The 21,220-nt window shown below is 40.9% G+C and overlaps 1 protein-coding gene across 2 annotated transcripts in view; it reads left to right on the top strand.

The window, feature by feature from the left end:
- HTR2A (5-hydroxytryptamine receptor 2A) overlaps window positions 1-20,951 on the top strand; it is a 62,739-nt gene extending 41,788 nt beyond the window's left edge. For both annotated transcript variants that reach the window (XM_065901884.1, XM_065901883.1), the window contains one exon: window positions 17,635-20,951. In XM_065901884.1, the coding sequence (XP_065757956.1) occupies window positions 17,635-18,434 (800 nt within the window). In that variant the 3' untranslated portion in view covers window positions 18,435-20,951. The remainder of the gene's footprint in view (window positions 1-17,634) is intronic.
- Window positions 20,952-21,220: the final 269 nt, after the last annotated feature.

The following is a 21,220-nucleotide window of genomic DNA, read 5'->3' as shown; positions in this document are numbered from 1 at the left end:
AAAAAAAAAAAAAGGCAGTAACATAAGAATCCTCAAGAACTTTATGAAAAAAATAAAGCCTTACACTATTATGACAAAATAGTAAGACTTAACTAGTTAAATAGATATATAACGTGTTCATATTGGGATAATTTGACATGATTAATCGCACAACTTAAGATACTAGTTTTCCCCTAAATTAAACCCACAGTTTCAATTCAAAGATCAAAAGGATTGGAGGGACTTGACAAGGCTGTTGTCACTCTTTATGGGAGAACAAAATCCATCACACCCATGGCTAGTTTGAGGAAGAGGAAGGACCCAGGACAGAAGGTACAGCTTCCCAACCCCAGCCTCCTGCCTGTTTATTTCACCCCCCATGACCATAGCTGTGAATGGCACTTTAATAGCATAAATAAAGGTGAAAAGCAAGACCGCTCTTCATATTCTGGAATAGTTTTCTTCCTCACAAGAGAGTTTAAAAATTAACACAGGAGCCTAGATGAGCACCAAAACTCATGAAGTTTTGAAGGATTCATCAGTTGAATCCTGCTCCAAACGCACCAAAGCAATGCCATTAAAACACTGAGGGCAGAGTGGGCTGTGCACAAACAAAGGCTGTGTTCATAACACGGAGAGCTCCCCCACCCCCGACCGTCTCCCCGAATGTGCCGACCCACCCAAGTATCCAAGCAGGAACCACTCCAGGCAACGTGTATCCTTTTCTGGGGCAGCAGGAACAATTATCACAACTGAGCAACACTTTGGTCAGATTTTTAAAGAAACACATGAATATATTACTTCCAGTTTCAGGTAAAAGTCTAAAATAGGTCTTACCGGACCGAGTCAAGGCATCAACAGGGCCACATTCCTTCAGGGAGCTCGGGGACAAAGTATCACCACACCCCTTCCAGCTTTCAGAGGCCAACGGAGGCCTTCTTCAAAGACCTGATCGCTCTGATCTGGCCCTCCCCCTCTCTCTTCCACTTTAAAGGCTCCTGTGATTACAGTGAGCCCACCTAAATGAACCAGGACTCTCACCCTGGCTGAAGATCAGCTGACTGGCATCCTTAATGCTCACCTGCAACCTTAACTCCCTTTTGCTGTGAAACAACACATTCAGCTTCCAGGAGTTAGATGTGAACGTTTCAGGGCATCATTATTCTGTCCCCCACAAAATGTTTCACTGCAAATCTTTAGTGGGCTGGAATTAGTTAAACCATGTCTCTACTACTGTCACAAAATTTAGAAAAGCAATGAACATATACTTAAGAAGTTCACAGTTTACTTGGCCGGGTCCACCATTATTCCACATGTCCAAAAGGTTGTTAAAAGGAGGGTCTCTCACCCACTTAGTCTGAAACCATCCTAAGTGGAGAAGTGAAAATGAAAGTCGCTCAGTCTTGTCTGACTCTTTGTGACCCCATGTTCTATACAGTCCGTGGAATTCTCCAGGCCAGAATACTGGAGTGGGTAGCCTTTCCCTTCTCCAGGGGATCTTCCCAACCCAGGGTTTGAATCCAGGTCTCTCACATTGCAGGCAGATTCTTTACCAGCTGAGCCACAAAGGAGGCCCAAGAATACTGGAGTGGGTAGCCTGTCCCTTCTCCAGCAGATCTTCCTGACCCAGGAATTGAACCAGGGTCTCCTGCATCGCAAGCAGATTCTTTACCAACTGAGCTGTCAGGGAAGCCCAAAACTAAGAGAACAACTGAGCAATTTTTCAGAAGTCCCTGTTTCCGTGGTATGGAAGTTATCTATATGAGACTATTCTTCTGGTCTGACTTATTCTAAGAAGAGTTTCAATTTTAACATGTAACTTCTTGAACCATAAAGACAGCTTAGTGTCAAAGAATTGATGCTTTCAAATTATGGTGTGGACTCTTGAGAATCCCTTGGACAGCAAGGAGATTAAACCAGTCAATCCCAAAGGAAATCAACTTGAATATTCACTGGAAGGACTGATGCTGAAGCTGAAGCTCCAATACTTTGGCCACCTGATGCAAAGAGCTGATTCATTGGAAAAAAAACCCTGATGCTGGAAATGATTGAAGGCAGGAGGAGAAGGGAGTGACAGAGGGTGAGATGGTTGGATGGCATCTTTGACACAATAGACATGAGATTGAGCAAACTTGGGGAGATAGTGAAGGACAGGGAAGCCTGGCGTGTTGCAGTCCGTGGGGTTGAAAAGAGTTGGACACAACTTAGCGATTGAACAACATAACTTTGTAGAAGTTAGAATAAATGAAATCTTACTGAGTAGCAATTTTATTATCACTCACTGAAAATACAGCCTGGGAGAAATCAAAACCCGAAGTTCTTCATCTCAGGCTTCCTTAAACCGGATGGGAAGTTTAGAGGTCTTGGCCAACCAGTGCATACCTGCGTGCTCAGTCACTTCAGTCGAGTCTGACTCTTTGTGACGCTGTGGACCATAGCCCACCAGGTTACTCTGTCCTAGGGATTTCCCAGGCAAGAATACTGAAGTGGATTGTCATTTCCTCCTCCAGGGGATCTTCCCTGATGAGTTTTTGATAAAAGAATGGGAAGCTACAAAGCTCTACAAACCTAGCAGTTCAAGGAGAGAGTGGCTAAGACAGGAGGGAGATACCAAGGGTAGCTTAAGTTAGAAAAGGGGGTCACTAGTTGGTGACTTTCTGTGTCCCCCTCCTCCAGGGACACTGTCAGAACAAGAGTTTATCTATCTGTGTGGCTATTGCATTGATCTGTGTCCAAAGGGAGTGTGTCTGCCACCCACACTGAGAAAGACCCTGCTTGATCAGAGGACTTAATAGCCAAATTAAAACATGTTTGAGCCTTCTGGCAGAAACAATGTCAGTTTATCAGTATAGGGACAGTGACCCCAAGAACACGGCAAGATGAGAAACCTATAAGAGATGTGTGTAAAGAAGGATCCACTTAAAAACACGTTAAAACTTTTTTTCCCACCAACAGGAGATGCAGTTTATTTACACCAGCAGCTATGGGGGCAGGGCGAATACACAATGCAAAAAAAAAAAAAAAAACTTTTTAAAGCTCCAAACCTATGCCAAGCTAATTGAATAATTAAAAATTGGTCTGGCGCACAGATGTTTTATTTGGCTTGCACAGTGTGTCTTTTTCTTAGTTGAACCTGATCATCCTTAGACACTGTTCAACTTACCAAGCACCACTCTTCCATCCTCTTATACTCCAACACAGAACTCAGTTATATGACTACACCAGTCCCCTACGCATTCAAGTTCACACCTATTGGTATGTAACTTCCAGATTGATCTAGGTATTAAATATTTGAGCATATGCTGACTGCAGGGATGACAGAGAACGAGGACAATCACAGGAAGGAAGAGGAAAGTAGCAAAAGGCCAGGAATTCCAGCATTGTCATCTTTGAAAAAGGCATTTCCCTGCCCCTAGCCCAGTGACAACAGCTGCAAGTCGCACCATAGCTAGGTCCGGTGAAATGGGTATCTGGCAGAGTCATAGCTGGTCATCTCTTCCAACAAACCTTTCTGTATTTGGAGAAATTCCCAAGAGGCAGAACTCAAATTCCCAGCCTTCCTTGCCAGTCAGACATTGGCTCATGGCCAAGGTTCCTCCAAAGAGCAGCATTTGGCAAAACTGTGATATGGATAAGAGCAAAGTGGAAAAAACAGAATGTCTTTGCCAGCCTGGAGGTAGCTGAGGCGTCAGGTTCCCAGTGGCAGCAGAACTGAGTCCCTGGTAGAGATGTAACATTGACGAAGCAGGAAGCTCTGATGCTCAGTGGACAAGGAAAACAGCAGAAGTTTCCTCATCACACCAGGTCTGCAATGAAACTTTGGTGGTTTCAGCCACGGCAGAGATTTTCAGATAGAATGAAGGGCTCTGCACATTAAGAAAGACTGTTGAACATTTTTCTCTGTTATTTGTCTGCTAGAGAGAATAAGACTTAACAAGTTAAGACCTAATATTTACTACCAACAGTAGAGCAATTCTCATTTATAGTCCTCATGAGAATTCTTTAATGGGGATACTATTAAATAATCCCCCGTTTTATGGGAGAAAAAGCTCAGATGGATTAAGTGGTTTGCTTAAGGCCACAGGGGATCCAAACTTGAGTTTTCTGAGTCGAAGTTGGTGGCTTTTTCTTCTCTATCAGTGGTTTTCAGTGTGGGTTCCAGGGATCTCTGGGACACTTTCAGGAAGTCTAGCAAGCTAATACTATTATGATCACCAACATCATCATCATCATCAACATTGTTATCTTCATATCCAAAGAAAATGAGATCACTGTCTTGAAGAAATGTCTATACCCCCATGTTGTTTGCAGCATTATTCACAATTGCCAAGATATGGAAATACCTAAGGGTCCACTGATGAATGGATAAAGAAAATGCGGTGTGTATAGATACAGAGGGAATATTGCTCAGCCATAAAAAAGATGAAATCCTGCCTTCTATGACAACATGGATGGACCTTGAAGGCATTATACTAAGTGGATGTCTGGCAGAGAAAGACAAATAGTGTATGATCTCACTTACATGTAGGATCTAAAATCACTGAACTTTTACAAACAGATCAGAATGATCATTACCAGGGGCTGAGGGTTGGGGGAAATGAGAGTACAAACTTCCAGTTATAAGATGAATAAGTTCTGGGGATCTAAGGTATAGCATGGTGACTGTAGTTAACAATACCACATTGTATATTTGAAAGTTAGTAAGAGCACAAAGCTTTACTGTTCTCACTGTACCAACAACAACAACAAAAAATGATAGTTTTATGAGATAAAGTATGTGTTAACCAACCTTATTGTGGTAAACATTTGGCAAAGTGCATGTGTATCAAATCATCACATTATAGACCTTACACTTACACAGTGGTATATGTCATATATCTTGATAAAGTTGGGGAAAATAAGGTGTCATTTTCTCTTTTCCCTTTCATTGTTTTATGAGGGTGCAGTGGAATTTTCCAGAGGATACATGCCATGTGATGTAACAGGCTGAAGCAGAAGCATATGTGAGAATCCAGCTGTCTTTCATTAAGTCAGACATAAAAGAAATTTCCAAAACTGCAAAACAGTGCCATTCTTCTCACTGTTTTGTTCTGGAAAACATAATTATTTTTCATAAAAATGTTATTTATGTTAATATGTAATGAGTTATTAGTTTTGTTTTAAAATGGATTGGTAAATTATTATTTTAAGTGTTCTCAGCTTTCTTTTCTAACACAGCAAGTATTTATAGATATAACCCACAGAAACAAAACCTCTTTGGAGTCCCTAATAATTTTTCAACATGTGAAAGTGTCTTGAGACCAGAATATTTGCCAACTGCCATCCTGCATTGTTGTTGTTGTTGTTAACTTGCAAAGTGGCATCTGACTCTTTTGTGCTCCTCTGTCCATGGGATTTTCCAGGCAAGAATATTGGAGGGGGTTGTCATTTCCTTCTTCATGGAATCTTCCCAACCCAGGGATCAAACCTGCATCTCCTGCATTGGCAGGCGGATTCTTTACCACTGATCCACCTGGGAAGCCCACCATCCTGCATTCAGTTCAGTTCAGTTCAGTCATTCAGTCGTGTCCAACTCTTTGTGACCCCATGAATTGCAGCACGCCAGGCCTCCCTGTCAATCACCAACTCCCGGAGTTTACCCAAACTCATGTCCATCGAGTCGGTGATGCCATCCAGCCATCTCATCCTCTGTCGTCCCCTTCTCCTCCTGCCCTCAATCCTTCCCAGCATTAGGGTCTTTTCCAATGAGTCAACTCTTTGCATGAGGTGGCCAGAGTACTGGAGTTTCAGCTTCAGCATCAGTCCTTCCAATGAACACCCAGGACTGATCTCCTTTAGGATGGACTGGTTGGATCTCCTTGCAGTCCAAGGAACTCTCAAGAGTCTTCTCCAACACCACACTTCAAAAACATCAATTCTTCGGTGCTCAGCTTTCTTCACAGTCCAACTCTCACATCCATACATGACCACTGGAAAAACTATAGCCTTGACTAGGTGGACCTTTGCTGGCAAAGTAATGTCTCTGCTTTTTAATATGCTATGAAGGTTAGTCATAACTTTCCTTCCAAGGAGTAAGCGTCTTTTAATTTCATGGCTGCAATCACCATCTGCAGTGATTTTGGAGCCCAAAAAAATAAAATCTGACGCTTTCCACTGTTTCCCCATCTATTTCCTATGAGGTGATGGAACCAGATGCCATGATCTTAGTTTTCTGAATGTTGAGCTTTAAGCCAACTTTTTCACTCTCCTCTTTCACTTTCATCAAGAGGCTTTTTAGTTCCTCTTCACTTTCTGCCATAAGGGTGGTGTCATCTGCATATATGAGGCTATTGATATTTCTCCCAGCAATCTTGGCTCCAACTGTGCTTCTTCCAGCCCAGCATTTCTCATGATGTACTCTGCATATAAGTTAAATAAGCAGGGTGACAATATACAGCCTTGACGTACTCCTTTTCCTATTTGGAACCATCCTGCATTATACCTGCCTTAAAAATATATCAAGATTTACCTTGTCTGCATTTTAACAATTTGATGCCAGGGCTAAACCTAGATTTTCTGCTTATGCCTCTGTATGTTCTTCCTCCCTAGTCTTGATTTGGATTGATGGGTTCATGAATGACAGGCAGAAACCTTGAATTGCAGTGATTATAGACTTAAGCACCTTCTTCCTGTCAGTTCCTAAACTACCTAGTTCTCCGTATGTTCAATTAATCTTTGATCACTGGATGAATGACTAAAATAGGCTGCTATCACAGAGAAAGGAGCTTCTTCTCGTCACTGATAAAAACGTGCCCTTGCTCCCGAGTTCACAGCTGCATGCCAAGCACAGCGGAACTCAGCGCTGGCAAGTGCACCCTGGCAGGTGGACGACAGCCCTGCCTGGTCAGCAATAGTATACCTTTTGCTGAAGTATACCTTCAGCAATAGTATACCTGCCCCTCTACCTTCGGACTTGACCCCTGTCCAGAGTCTGTTCACCCACGAAACCCAGCTTAACCACACAGTCTCCTACACAACTCTTTCCCAGAGACGCTAACCCACAATGACCATCACATTCTGACATCGTGTAGGAGTGTTTGTTCACATCACCTATTTCTCGTCTTGGTCTCATTCTATCCTACACTGTTATCTTCTTGTTTATTTATTTAATTTTATTTTTTTAACTTTTTATTTTAATTGGAGTATAGCCAAAAAACCTCAAGTATTCTTGCCTGGAAAATTCCATGGACAGAGGAGCCTGGCAGGCTAGCTGGTTCATGGGGTTGCAGAGTCGGCCATGACTGAGTGCATACACAGTCAAGTAATCATACAGATACATGTATCCATTCTCACTCAAACTCCCCTCCCATCCAGGCTGCCACATAATATTGAGTAGAGTTCCCTGTGCTCTACAGTAGGACTTTGTGGGTTACCCATTTTAAATATTGCACTGCTGTCTTTCTAAATCACCTGTATCTATTTCGTTTTCCCTGCAAGATCTTAGGCTTCACAAAGGTTCTCAAAGTTCTTCTGTGGTACTCACAGAGTCAAGCATAGTGCCAAGGACATTATAATAACTGCCATCTTAAAAGTTTACAAGATAATTCAGACACATTACCTTGTTATTTTCTCACCAAGACCCTATAGGTAAGTTAGGGAAGTCTTTTTATTATCTCCACCTTACAGAGGGAGGCTTTACAATTAAGCAGTCTAAGGTCACCCAGCTAGTGACTGACAGAGTCAGGATGCAAACCTGTGTCTTGTGATGCCTTATTCTGTGTTTTCCTCACTGTCTCCAATTTCCTAGTATGTACCTGTGTAATTTGCCTGACGGAGAACTTTGAGAAAAACAACAACCCTAGATCTAGGTTATGAATCAGAACAGACAGGAATAAACCCAGGTCTCCTGATTCTTCCTCAGACACTGCATTTCACAGCATCTTTTCCCTGTGATTTTAGCTGTTCAGATGGTCAGCTCAGGTGCAGGTTAATCCTCTATGTAGTTTTCTCAGAAAGTATACAAGTTAAGGATCCCATAATTATCTGATTTCCCTCTCTCTGCCCTAGGTGGCTAACTGGTAAGCTCGTTTATTGTGTTTTTCTGGCAAAAATGAAGGATAACATTATGAAATAACCCAGTAAATTCCAGTTATGTCTATAAGAACTATTATTATAATTTACCTTTGTAATTCCTCATCTTTTTTCCTCTTTACATTCACTTACTCAATCAATCCCACAAGCATTTGCCCAGACCCAAGTATGAGCAGAGCTGCATTAGCTACTGGAGGAACCTGCAATAAGTAAAAGAATTGATGTCACATAATCGATTATCATAATGAGATGATTATTTCATGGTTGAAATGGCAGTTCTAGAGAAAAATGCTAAGGCATTAGAAGGGTGGGTGAGCTCAATATAAATGATTTATGGAGGTGATGAAGGTCTATAGCAATGCTGGAGATGCAGAGACCTGGGTCCGATCCCTGAGTCAGGAAGATCCCTGGAGAAGGGCATGGCAATCCATTCCAGTATTCTTGACTGGAGAATCAAATGGACAGAGGAGCCTGGCAGGCTACAGTCCAAGGGGTCGCAAAGAGTTGGACACAGCTGAAGCAACTAAGCACGCACACATAAATGTCTATAGAGTAAAGGAAACAGGTTCTTATCTTAGAGAAAAATAATTAGAGGAAGGTTTTATACCAAGGGTGTCTTGAAAGGATGGTGTCATGAGATATCTCTTAAAAGAAATGTAGACTATGGTCTGGGAACATGATCTCCATCTACAGTCTCCAAATCACCCCCAACTCATCATACAGTCAATGTAGCCACAAGACAAGTTGCCTTGTCAACTGCCATCCCAGGTCCTATCTACAGAGAAATTCTAGAATCCCCAGGAGCTGGCAGAGCATTTCAGGGGAGGGAGTGGCATTGGAACTGATTGGAACTGATCTGGGGCAAAATGGAGAAGTGAGACCGTACCTCCTAGATTCTGCGTACAGAGCATCTTCCTTCCCCCAAGGTGCTCAAGGCTTTTGGGAACAACCCAATGTGCTATAGATACCACATTTCTCTCTGCTCTGCATCCCCAGATATTCTCAGTATTTCTCTCCTACAATGCACTTCTTTCCAAGGCCTGTGCCCTCAGGAGTCTCTCCTGCTATGCACTTCTGTATTTCCACAAGGTGAGCTTGGATTAAGAGGTAACCCTCCGGAGTACTGCGGGTACACAGAATGGGACCGCTTGCTCCAGCAGCGGGACACCGCCATGCCCCAAGTATGCCACTGGAAGGAAAGGCAGGAGGGAGCAGGCAGACCTACTAGCTGAAGAGTCAAGCCGCATGTAATACCCTCCTGAACAGTTCAAGATATGACATAAAGAGGACAGAGAACCACATGGCTGTGTCAGAATCAAGAAAGGTGAATAATGACATTAAGACCAGAGCACAGAGATCTCACAGAGTAGGCTCAAGCATTAGGGACACTGTTTCTGCACACGCCTTCTAAGCCCAGAGGCCCTGAAATGAGTTGTCACATGTGAGATTCATTTTTCAAGCTTTCAGGAGGAATCACTCCAAAATCTATCCTTTTTTAAACACATGGAAGAAAAGATATAGTTCTTCAAAGATGCATGTTGGGCAGAGATGAAATTTTGTATATAAACCTTTGCTCTTGAGCACATGGCTAAATATACAGTCTCGAAAATGACACTTTTCCATTGATGGCTAGTGTGATGTCCACTTATTATTATAAATACAGATGACAAGTTGAATGAAAGAATTTGAAAAGTTTCTCTGTTGTGATTTTTTTCACCAGAAAAATGGGACTCTGATCATTTTTTTCAAATTCCATCATATCATTCAGATTCTATCTGGGCTTCATGACATATGGTCAGGTGAAGAAAGTGGTAGATAGACAATGATCTGCCTGGGATGAGGTACCTGGATGGACTTCTAGGTATCCTATCCACAGCTGAAAATACACCTTCAACAAGTCAGAATGCAGTCTCTTGATCTTTCAGTGCAAGATGGTCACATTAAAAGCACAACTTCATTGGGGGTAAGGGTGGGGGGTAAATCAAGAGTTTGGGATTAACATATATACACTACTATATATACACTATTATATAGAACAGATAATCAATAAGGATCTACTGTATAGCACGGGGACTGCTACTCAGTATTCTGTAATAACCTACACAGGAAAAGAATCTGAAAAGGAATGGACATATGTATATGTGTAACTAAAGCACTTTATCTGTATACTTAGTTACTATGTGGTGGTTGCTTAGTTGCCCAGTTGCGTCTGACTCTTTGAACCAGATGAACTATAGCCCACCAGGCTCCTCTGTCCATGGGATTTCTTCACAGGCAAGGATACTGGAGTGGGTTGCCATTTCCAGCTCCAGGGGATCTTCCCGACCCAGGGATCGAACCCACGTCTCTTGCATTGGCAGGCAGATACTTCACCACTGAACCACCTGGGAAGCCCTAAATCAACTGTACACCAACATAAAATAAAAACTAAATTTAAAAAAGCACAACTTCTGGGCTATAAACACAATGGAAAAGGAGTGAGGGTCAGAAGATCAAGAGGTCACCTTTCTAGGAAGCAAGGACAGGGAACCAAGGCCACCAGCTTGGGCGGTGAGTGCAAAACTGCATGTACCACAAGCAGACTTGGAGCATTTGTTGCAAGAATTGTATATGGACTGGGGCAGAATGCAAGCTTGAAAGGCTTTTTGGACATTTAGTCATAATAGTTAAAGAATCGCGACAAAGACTTGGGGTTTAACATAATAACCTCACTCAACACTTTTCTCCCCCAATTAACTACTACTCAAGATGGAGGGATAAAGGGCAGGTTTCTTTTCCTCTCCATCAATTCTCCACATTGCCTTGCTGTTTGCTGCAGGAAGTTGGCCTGAGTCTGCTGGAAAATTAATAGATTTATTTAATGAAGGCCAAGGGCAGAATTGTTAAATTTTACTTGATTTGGTTTTATTTCACGATCATCACTTTTTACTGCACTTTTAATCCTATACATCTTGGGTTCTTGACACCGGTTGTAGATTAAGATCAGCTAGGTGTTCTTTTGTTTTAATAATAATGTCCCAGCAGGACCTGAGCATTAGTATTGTTCAAAGTACTAACGTCAGAACTTCTGGGAATGGAGCCCAGGCAAAGAAATTTTCAAAAGCTCCCCAGGTAATTCTAATATGCACATGAGCTTGAGAATAACTGCAATATAAAAAAGAAACTAGGTGTTGATTATAAGGATTTCAGTTTTTAAAATATCTGTCTGGCCTCAAAGATAATGTCACACTAGAGAAAGTTTCGACTTTGAGATTAAAGAATGAAAAAGAAAGCATCAAGGTACAGAGGACCATTGGGGATTGTGTGAGTATTCTATAGAATTATAGATATAATTCAGGGGTTATTAACAGCCTTGGGAGCAGAAACTTTTCTGATAATCTGATGAAGGCTCTATCTTCTCTAAAACAATCTACATATATACACATTTTGCAAATTTTAGGCTATCACTGTGTTCCTACAACCAATGTTAAGGACCTCTGATACAGTCATAGACTCTTATAACTACCATAAAAGGAACAAATAAGCAGGTTAAAAAAATCAACCATAAGAACTGAAAAACCTAAGACTGGGTCTTGATTTTGCCCCTAAATTGCTGTGTGATTCTAAACAAATTACCTAAGCTTGCTAAACCTCAGTTTTTCTATAAATCAAAATGTTTATCTGCCTATAGGGCAGTGTGGATGACATTTTTACGATTTTGTAAAAATAAAATCAATTTTGAGTAAATGAATAACTGTAAAACTACTTTGAAAAGCTAGTCTTATTATTAGAGATATGAAGGGGGCTTCCCTGGTGGCTCAGTGGTAAGGAATCTGCCTGCCGACGCAGGAGACATGGGTTCGATCCCTGACCTGTGAGGATCCCACATGCCCCAACTGTTGAACCTGTGCTCCAGAGCCCGGGAACCACAATTGCTGAGTCCACATGCTGCAACTCCTGAAGCCCAGGAGCCTTGGAGCCTGTGCTCCACCGACCGCAAGAGAAGCCACCGCAATGTACTCATGTATGGCAGCTAGAGAGAAGCCCCTGTGCGCTGCAACTAGGGAAAAGCCCAAGCAGCAATTAAGACCAAGCACAGCCAAAAATAAATAAATAAATAAGGTTATCTAGGGGCAAAAAAAGAGAAATTCAGAATTTATCTTAGAAGAAACATACAATTTCCTGGGTAACTGATACGCATATCTGGCTTTCACTGTTATGTACACCTGCCTTGTCAGCAGATCATCAATTTATAAGGAATTCAGCAACTCTTGAGCAGACTCAGAGCTATATTAGAAGCTCTGTACCAGAAGGATGGTAAGTCCCAGCCCCGGATGGCCTATATATTCAACCTCTCTCTCCGTACAGTATGATGAGTAGCCTGCAGTTTTCATTTGTGGTGCTTTATGTCAAACTGCTAGTAAATCCATTCCTGTTACTTAAAAAAAAAAAAAAAAAAAAAAAAAAAAAAAAAAAAAACCTCATCATGTGTTAAAATGCAAAAGAAGAGTAGTATCAGGAGAAAGAAACCTATGAACTAAAATTTGGTCTTTGAGGCCCTGGGCATTCCCACTGGCTCCCTATCAGAGAATCTCTGCTCCTTATTTCACAAGGAAACACTGTCTCAGAAATACCTTCAGTCCCAAGATATTAAAGTATAAAAATCTAGGACTGAGAATAAAGCTTGCTTTTCACAGTCAGTGCTGCAGGGTTAAGGCCATTCACCCTGACTGTGGTAAGATGTTAACCAGAGGGGCAAACTTAACATGCAGATTCTAAACAGGGTTACCCTAAAAGAAAGATCACCAACCAAAGCCTTCATGTTCATGGGTGTCTAAGGTTCCTATTCACTTCATTGTCTTAGTCTTAATAAAAAGAAATAAGCAATGCTTAAGGAGGATCTGATACTGATACTGAATTTCATTTGCTGTTTTCCACTCCTCAGAAAAATATATTAAAATGCAGAGTAGCTCAAACTACTGTCTGTTTGTTCATAAAGGAAAATGCGTTATGTGCAGAAATTTCAAGTGAGAGGAGATCTCAGGTCTTTAAAAGCAGCTATTATCAAACAAAGCAACCAGAAAATTAAAGCACTGTAGATGGCTCTGACCACAGTCTTGGCTGTCTGCCAGCATCTTCCTCTCTCTCGGTAGGAGCGATTTTGAATTGCTTATTGTATCCACAAAGTCTCTCTGAGTGTTCTGCTTCTTTGACGTAAAATTCCTCCCCCTCTTTTACAGACTATTACTTTAACTGTATAGTTAGTCTCTCCCTAAACCCTTGTTTACCATCTACTATGAGTGAGGCCCTGAAAAGAATGGTACATGAGAACATTCAAGGTGTTTTTGTTACATGTAAAGAGGAATGGCCATTTAAAGACCTAAGCAGCTTCATTCTGTCCCTCCTAACCAAGGTCCCCCGAGTCGATGACTTACATGTGCCTCTTACCCCACCCACTTTACAGTAGCTCGTCACCCCAGACAGCTAATGGAGGAATCTCAGCTTCTGTGATCATTCCTCTCCCCCCCTGACCACAGAAGTTGGGTCATTCTGGAAGGGTGTGTGTATGAGAGAGAGAGAGAGAGAGAGAAAATGTCTTCTCCCCAAACAAGGACACACGTCTGAATTCCAAATGATTGAAGAATTGGGTCTCAAGCAATCCTATTTTCTGGTTAATTGAGAACTGCCACTTATATAAATCACCAGGTCACAAACAAATAGGGCAAGAGGCTCTCAAGATGGTGACTTCCTCTGTATTAATCAGGAAAATGCACAGCTAAGAGCTGAATAACAAAACCATACACTTTTTTTGGATGGTTGGTATTTTGTTTGTGTATTATGACAAATCATAATGGCTGTAATTCATCACATCAGAGAAGCAATCAACAGTTCTAGCTGGACAAAATTAAAATTGATTGAGACCCTTTGTCACCCTGGCAGAAGATAATAATTACATCATTATTTATTAACTATAGAGCCAATAGCCGAAAAGTCTTTTTAACTTCTTTAGATTTAAGATCTATTATACATTAAAGTGGGCTTCCTTGATAGCTCAGTTGGTAAAGAATCCGCCTGCAATGCAGAAGACCCTGGTTCAATTCCTGAGTCGGGAAGATCTGCTGAAGAAGTAGTCTTGGGGTTCCCTGGTAGCTCAGCTGGTAAAGAATCCACCTGCAATGCAGGAGACCTAGGTTCAACCCCTGGGTTGGGGAGATCCCCTGGAGAAGGGAAAGGCTACCCACTCCAGTATTCTAGCCTGGAGAATTCCATGGACTGTATAGTCCAAGAGGTCACAAAGGATCGGATACTACTGAGCAGCTTTCACTTTTTCATACACTGAAGTTCAGAGTATACAAACAAAGCAAAATATGACAAAATTAGAGAAAAATCAAGTGAATGTATTTAATCTGCATAATCCTGGGGAAAGCCTGCTGTTGTGTTTACATCCCATTGGTAGGACATCTACTTTGCACTGAACACTGTCCTGGGCACTCTGCATCTTTGGTTCGTGTTATCCTCACCACATCCATGGAAGCATGTTGGTTGCATCCATTCTAAGTAGTGAACAACTACACTAACAAAGATCATGTAGATTAATACAGGAAACACCTTCTATAGATAGTGCAGACACCTAGAAAAACAAAACACTCTTCTTAGAAACTGCATCTCAACTTGCAGGGGAGCAATGGAAACACAGACATAGAGAACAGACTTGTGGACACAGTGAGGGCAAGAGGGTCAGACGAATTGAGAGAGTAGCACGGAAACACATACATTACCAAGTGTAAAATAGATCGCCATGGGAATTTGCTGCATGGCACAGAGCGCTCAAACCCGATGCTCTGTGACAATCTAGAGGGGCAGGATGGGGTGGGAGGTGGGAGGGAGGTTCAGGAGGGAGGGGGCATATGTATGCCCATGGCTGATTCACGTTGATGTATGAGAGAGAGCAACACAATATTGTAAAGCCACTATCCTCCAATTAAAAATAAGTATTTTTTTCTAAAAAAGAGTTTTTTGAAGGATAAGCAAAACTGGTAGGTATCCAAAATCTCAGAGGATGTTCCTGTTGGAGCCACATTTCTTCCATCTCTTCTTGGCCTACAGCATGTTCCCAGAAACAGGCCAGGGACAGAGAGGAATGAAGGAAATGAAGAGTCATCAAGCACATCGAGTGTCCTTAAGAATAGTTCTGATGTCATTTATCTCCACCTTCCAAGAATCCTGGGATGGCCTTGCACAGACAAGTGGCAGGTACTGTCAGTTCAGCCTGTGACCATAAGGGCCAATGTCACTGAGGAAGATTTGCGTCCAGCATTACAATAACTCAAGCTGATGTACCCTCCTTGCAAGGATGGCCAGTGTGAGGTGACGTGAGGTTAGGACAGTCCGATCCCTGGTTGGATGGAGATGAACTCAACGGAAGTTTTTCATGGATAGTGAGAGAATAAAACTGTTGTTGGCTGGTTTGTGACTGCTTTTTAGACTCTAAATGATGGTCAGAAGCAAGGACCAGGGCACCCCCTGTTATACAGTTCTGAAGGAGCCAAAAACATGGGCAGGAGATAGAAACTTTTTGCTTACTTTCTCCGGGGTGCTGCTGTGGTTTCTACCCTTCACGAAGGAAGTAACCTTAAACTAAGTTATAAAGAGCATTTGAGGGCTTCCCTGGTGGCGCAGTGGATGGAAATCCAACTGCCAAAGCCAGGAACATGGGCTCCATCCCTGTTCCGGGAAGATTCCACATATGCAGAGCAACTAAGCCCGTGCACAACTACTGAGCTGGTGCTCTAGGGTCCATGAGCCACAACTACCGAATCTGTGTGCCCCAACTGCTGAAGCCCACTCACCTAGAGCCTGCGCTCCACAGCAAGGGAGGCCCCGAAATGAGAAGCCTGTGCACCGCAACAAAGAGTAGCCCCCGCCCACTGCAACTAGAGAAAGCCCATACAAAGCAATGAAGGCCCGGCATAGCCAAAAATAAAACAACTGAAAAAAAAAGAATATTCTTTCTGCATCATCCTGATTCTTCCTTTATGACAAACATGATTTCCGGGCCTGACCATTGCCAGACCAGTAAAGGAAGACATTCCCACTTCCCCAAAATTGTACAGTGATGGTGGTGGCCATCTAGTCGTATCATCATGGGAGAGAAACTAGCGTGATTAGAGGCCAACTGTTGCATTTATCCCCTCTGCTCCTCCTCTGCCTGAGCCTAACAACTCTAAAAGTTCCTCAAGCTTGAGTGACAAGGCAACTTGACCATGGACTCAAATTCCCATATATTTGGCTCATTCTGTCCCAAAATCTTATATTTGTCAATAAGAAAAGCCCGTGGCTGCTAATTTATTTGTAATCCACCCTTCTGAATGCTTTACTTATAAAATTATTATAAAAAATATATAACTTTTATGGGACATTATGAATGTGGATACCCACTCTGTATTTAATACTATTAGAGAAATATTAAATTTCTATGTAGGAATGGGAATGGTATCATGATAATATCAGGATTTTTAAGAGTGCATGGCTTTTATAAACACACACTAAAATATTTACATATTGAAAGATATGATGTCTGGGAATGTTTCAAAATAACATGGGAGGGTTGCAGCAGGTGGGGATATGGGATATGGCCTCCAGCTGATCATTGTTGAAGCTGGGTGATAGGCTCATTGTGCAGGATTTTGTATTGTGGTGTTTGTATATATCAGGAGTTTACCATAATAAAAAGCTTAAAAAAAAAAAAAGAATCAAAACAGGTTAAAGTTACTTTAAATTCACATTAGAAAATCGTATTTTTCAAAAATGCTTAAAAATAGATGCAGTTTTATGATTTAACATTAAAGGAGATTTAAAGCTATACATAAAATATTGCCTGCATATATATATATATATATATTTACATATGCATGTAAATGGAAAACTAAAACTATGGAAAAAACAAATTATGGGTGCCCCAACTGGCAAGAATACATGTTATTATTCGTAACTTGTTACTTTTTTTTTCATTTTCCTAATTTTCTAGAAAGAAATACATTAAGTTTTTAATTTTATGAAGTTATTTGTATAAATCATGCTCGTGATGCATAAGGTCAAAAACAGTTATAGAATTGTACATGAAATAGAATCTGAATTTGTTTTTAAATGTGTGTGCATGGTGTGTGTATGTGTATCTAAAATAAACATCATTAAATTGTTAATGATGATTATCTCTGAGTGATGGCATCATTGGTCATTTTTTTTTGTCTTAGTCTGTTTCTTCTTCAGTTAATATCTCAGTCTCAGCCTGTTTCTTCTTCAATCAATAAGTATAATGTTATAATCGGAAAAACATAGCATAAGAAAAGTTAACTTATTGCTATTTCTTTAGAAGTAAAGGATTGTCTATGTAGGACAATATAAATGTAAGGAACTATGTAATGTATACTTAATGAAACAGACAAGCAAGTCCAAGGGAATTTTAATTCTCTTTGAAAGTATATGTTAAGCTTTTAAACAACGCTGATATAGAATTGTTCTAACAGCCACCACTAGGCAGTAATGCTCTTGCCTTCATATACTCACTTCCTTAGTAATCGTGGCTCATTTTCCGTCCATCTCCAGGTATATCCATGCCAATACCAGTCTTTGGGCTCCAGGACGATTCCAAAGTCTTTAAGGAGGGGAGTTGCTTACTCGCGGATGAGAACTTTGTCCTCATTGGCTCTTTCGTGGCCTTTTTCATTCCCTTAACCATCATGGTGATCACCTACTTTCTCACCATCAAGTCGCTCCAGAAAGAAGCCACTTTGTGTGTGAGTGATCCTGGAACACGGACCAAATTAGCTTCTTTCAGCTTCCTGCCTCAGAGCTCCCTATCTTCGGAAAAGCTCTTCCAGCGGTCCATCCACAGGGAGCCAGGCTCCTACGGCAGGAGGACTATGCAGTCCATCAGCAACGAGCAGAAGGCTTGCAAGGTGCTGGGCATCGTCTTCTTCCTGTTTGTGGTGATGTGGTGCCCCTTCTTCATCACCAACATAATGGCTGTCATCTGCAAAGAGTCCTGCAACAGGGATGTCATCGAAGGCCTGCTCAACGTGTTCGTTTGGATCGGTTACCTCTCCTCAGCAGTCAACCCGCTGGTGTATACACTGTTCAATAAGACCTATAGGTCGGCCTTTTCCAGGTATATTCAGTGTCAGTACAAGGAAAACAAAAAACCACTGCAGTTAATTTTAGTGAACACTATTCCGGCCTTGGCCTACAAGTCCAGTCAACTCCAAATGGGACCAAAAAAGAATTCGAAGAAAGATGACAAGACGACAGATAATGACTGCACTATGGTTGCTCTAGGAAAAGAGCATTCAGAAGATGCTCCTGCAGACGGTAGCAACACAGTGAATGAAAAGGTTAGCTGTGTCTGATGGACTGGTTGCCATAGCAACCGTGGAGGGCAACACGGAGTCCGCTTTCCCTCTCTGGGAGGGGAAAAAACTGGGAGACTGGAGAAAATTAGGCCAGTCTAGTGGAACCAACAATAATATCTATATGCCTCATTTTATTCTGTCAATGAAAAGCAGGGTTCAATGCCACAAAACGTGCACTTCAAAAATATTCTGACAGCATTTCAGCTGTGAGCTTTACGATATTATTTTTAACATTGTAAATGATGTGTCTTTAAAATAATTAGCTTTTATTGTATATTTACAATGAGGCCATAAATAAATCTAAATTATCTTCTATTTTCAAGTGGAAACCTCACTGCTATGTTGTTAATTGATGGCATGAGTTGGGTACCTTTTGCTGTAAATAAAAATAGCTCTAAATAGTGAAATATTGGTTACATATAATGGCCTCTTACATAAAGAAAAATCCTCTTTAAAACTTACCATGATACATATTTTGAATGACAACAACAAAAAGACACTAAGGACAGTGTTGTGAAATCTGTATTGCTATGATACTTAAAAGAAATACTTGACAACTTTTTCATTCCTGCTTTTCCATAGATGCCATTTTCAAATATTCACAGAGCTGCTGGCATTTGCTGCACTTCAAGTTAATTCTCAGAAGTGAACAAGATTTTAAATGTTATTTAGTAACTATTGCTGCTTTCTCTTCTACTACTTGTGCTTTATTCTGAATTTCCAGTGTGGTCTTGTCTGGTGTTTGCTCTACTAGGTAAACCTATCAAAAGGATAATCAGACATTACCAGATACGTTTCTAGAACTCGCTTCTCCTAAGCAGCACCGTAGAAGTGTTTGGTATCTTGCCCTTTAATGACTGCATTGTGCATGCGCTCCTCTGAGCAGTAAAGCAGTATTGATGTAACTGTCAGGATTGAGGAACAAACTCAGGTTTTTTGGCTACTGACAGCCATAGAGTCTTAGGTTGGTTTGTTCAGTTGCCCAGTCTTGTCCGCCTCTTTGTGACTCCGTGGACTGCAGCATGCCAGTCCGTGGGGTCTTAGGACAACTCTGTAAAACGCAGTGACCCTCCTGTTGGTATCCATTAGGTAAATCAATGCTTTCAGATCAATGTATGTTATTTACTAAAACTGCTCAGTTTTGGATTCACAACTGGTGATTGAGTGTACACTACGTGTGACAAAATGCCCTAAGTATAAAGTTATAAAAATAATTAAAACAAGATCTTTGCCTTTAAAGAAAAATAACCTAACTACAATGGTCCTTATCAAAGATAGTAATTAACAGACATTTAGAGACAGTTCAATTAATTTCCTTCTCATCTGGCTCAGAAACAGGTTTGTTTCTACTCTGAGGATCGTCTTCTCAGTTAGTTTCCTGACTGGCTGCCCATGAATACCCACCAAATGAAGGAGGGGGTAAAATACCACTGAAGGTCAAAATCTGCAAATTAATTTAGGAATACGCACGTCAACCTTGACCCCAACTCTGACTACCAAATACTGAGCGAAATTTTTGCTCCACTTTCCTAAAAACAAGCTCATTACTCACTGACGCTGCACTCCCTACCCCTAAAAAAGTGGTAATGTAATATTTTGTAGGAAAGTTTGCTAAAGAGACAGAGATGAACAGCAGTTAATTCACCTTGATATTACATTACTCTAAGTTAAACTGCACTTTCTTATTGGAACAGATGTTAGATATGTTAGTACAATACTGAAGCCTCCCTGTGAATCAAAAATAGTTTTCTGCTCTACGACATTTGGGAGAAAAACTCTATTTGAAAATAAAGAATGTGGGAAATACCATTGTGTAGTTTGGAAATGCATTTGGGGCTATCCTATTAATGATTATGTCCTTTTAAGTACATTGAAAGGTGTCTTTTTCAAAGCTAGAATTTATGGCAAGCTGCTAATACCTAGGCTCCATTTGAACTGAACTATTTTAATGATTATACCGTACTAACTGATACAAAGGTTTAAAAGTCTCTGCTCTAATGTATTTCGCCTTAGTTTATAACTCTGCACATCTCATTATATAGTAAAGACTACAGATTCTACGCCCATATACTCAATCTTGGTCAGAATGAACATAAATACTGCCTGATATGTCTTTTGACTACATATATATTACAAATGTGTATGTTTTTCTCTCCATAATTATTTCTTCAAGTGTATATAGACAAACATGTATCTGTATACTTGTACAGACATGTTCCCATGCACTTTATTCAATATTTATATATTTATATGGAGGAAAGCAAGAGTCATTACTGAAAACATTAGTATATACACATGTGCATGTTTGTGTCATGTCAATTTAAATGTGAATTTCATGTTCTAACGTTTCTATGATCTTCCATTGCTGTCAAAGCAGATTAAAATGTAACAGAGGTGTCAGCTCTTTAAATAAACTGGAAGTTTACCTAATTTTGTGGGAAGACTAACACAATTCTATGAGGGTGATGAAAGCAATGTTCCTTTTACATATGTGATTGACCCTAAATAAAATGGTAATTTTGGGCTCTTTGTTAAGTCTGGGGATTTTCGGACTACTAAGTTTTTTGGGTGGGTTTTTTTTTTTTTTTTTTTTTTCGCCCCATCACACAGCTTGCAGGATCTTAGCTCCCTGAACAGGGATTGGACCCACACCCTTGGCAGCAAAAGCACGGGAATCCTAACCATTGGACCACCAGGCAATTCCCACTAAGGCTTTTTAACATACCTCTTACTCCAGTGAAACAGTCCTTGACTTATTTATGGATCTGTGATTAAAAGACTCA

This window comes from Muntiacus reevesi, chromosome 11 (genome assembly GCF_963930625.1).
Source record: "Muntiacus reevesi chromosome 11, mMunRee1.1, whole genome shotgun sequence".
Taxonomy (NCBI): domain Eukaryota; kingdom Metazoa; phylum Chordata; class Mammalia; order Artiodactyla; family Cervidae; genus Muntiacus; species Muntiacus reevesi.
Note: the sequence above shows the minus strand (reverse complement) of the source record. Positions and strands in the feature narration are given on the sequence as shown.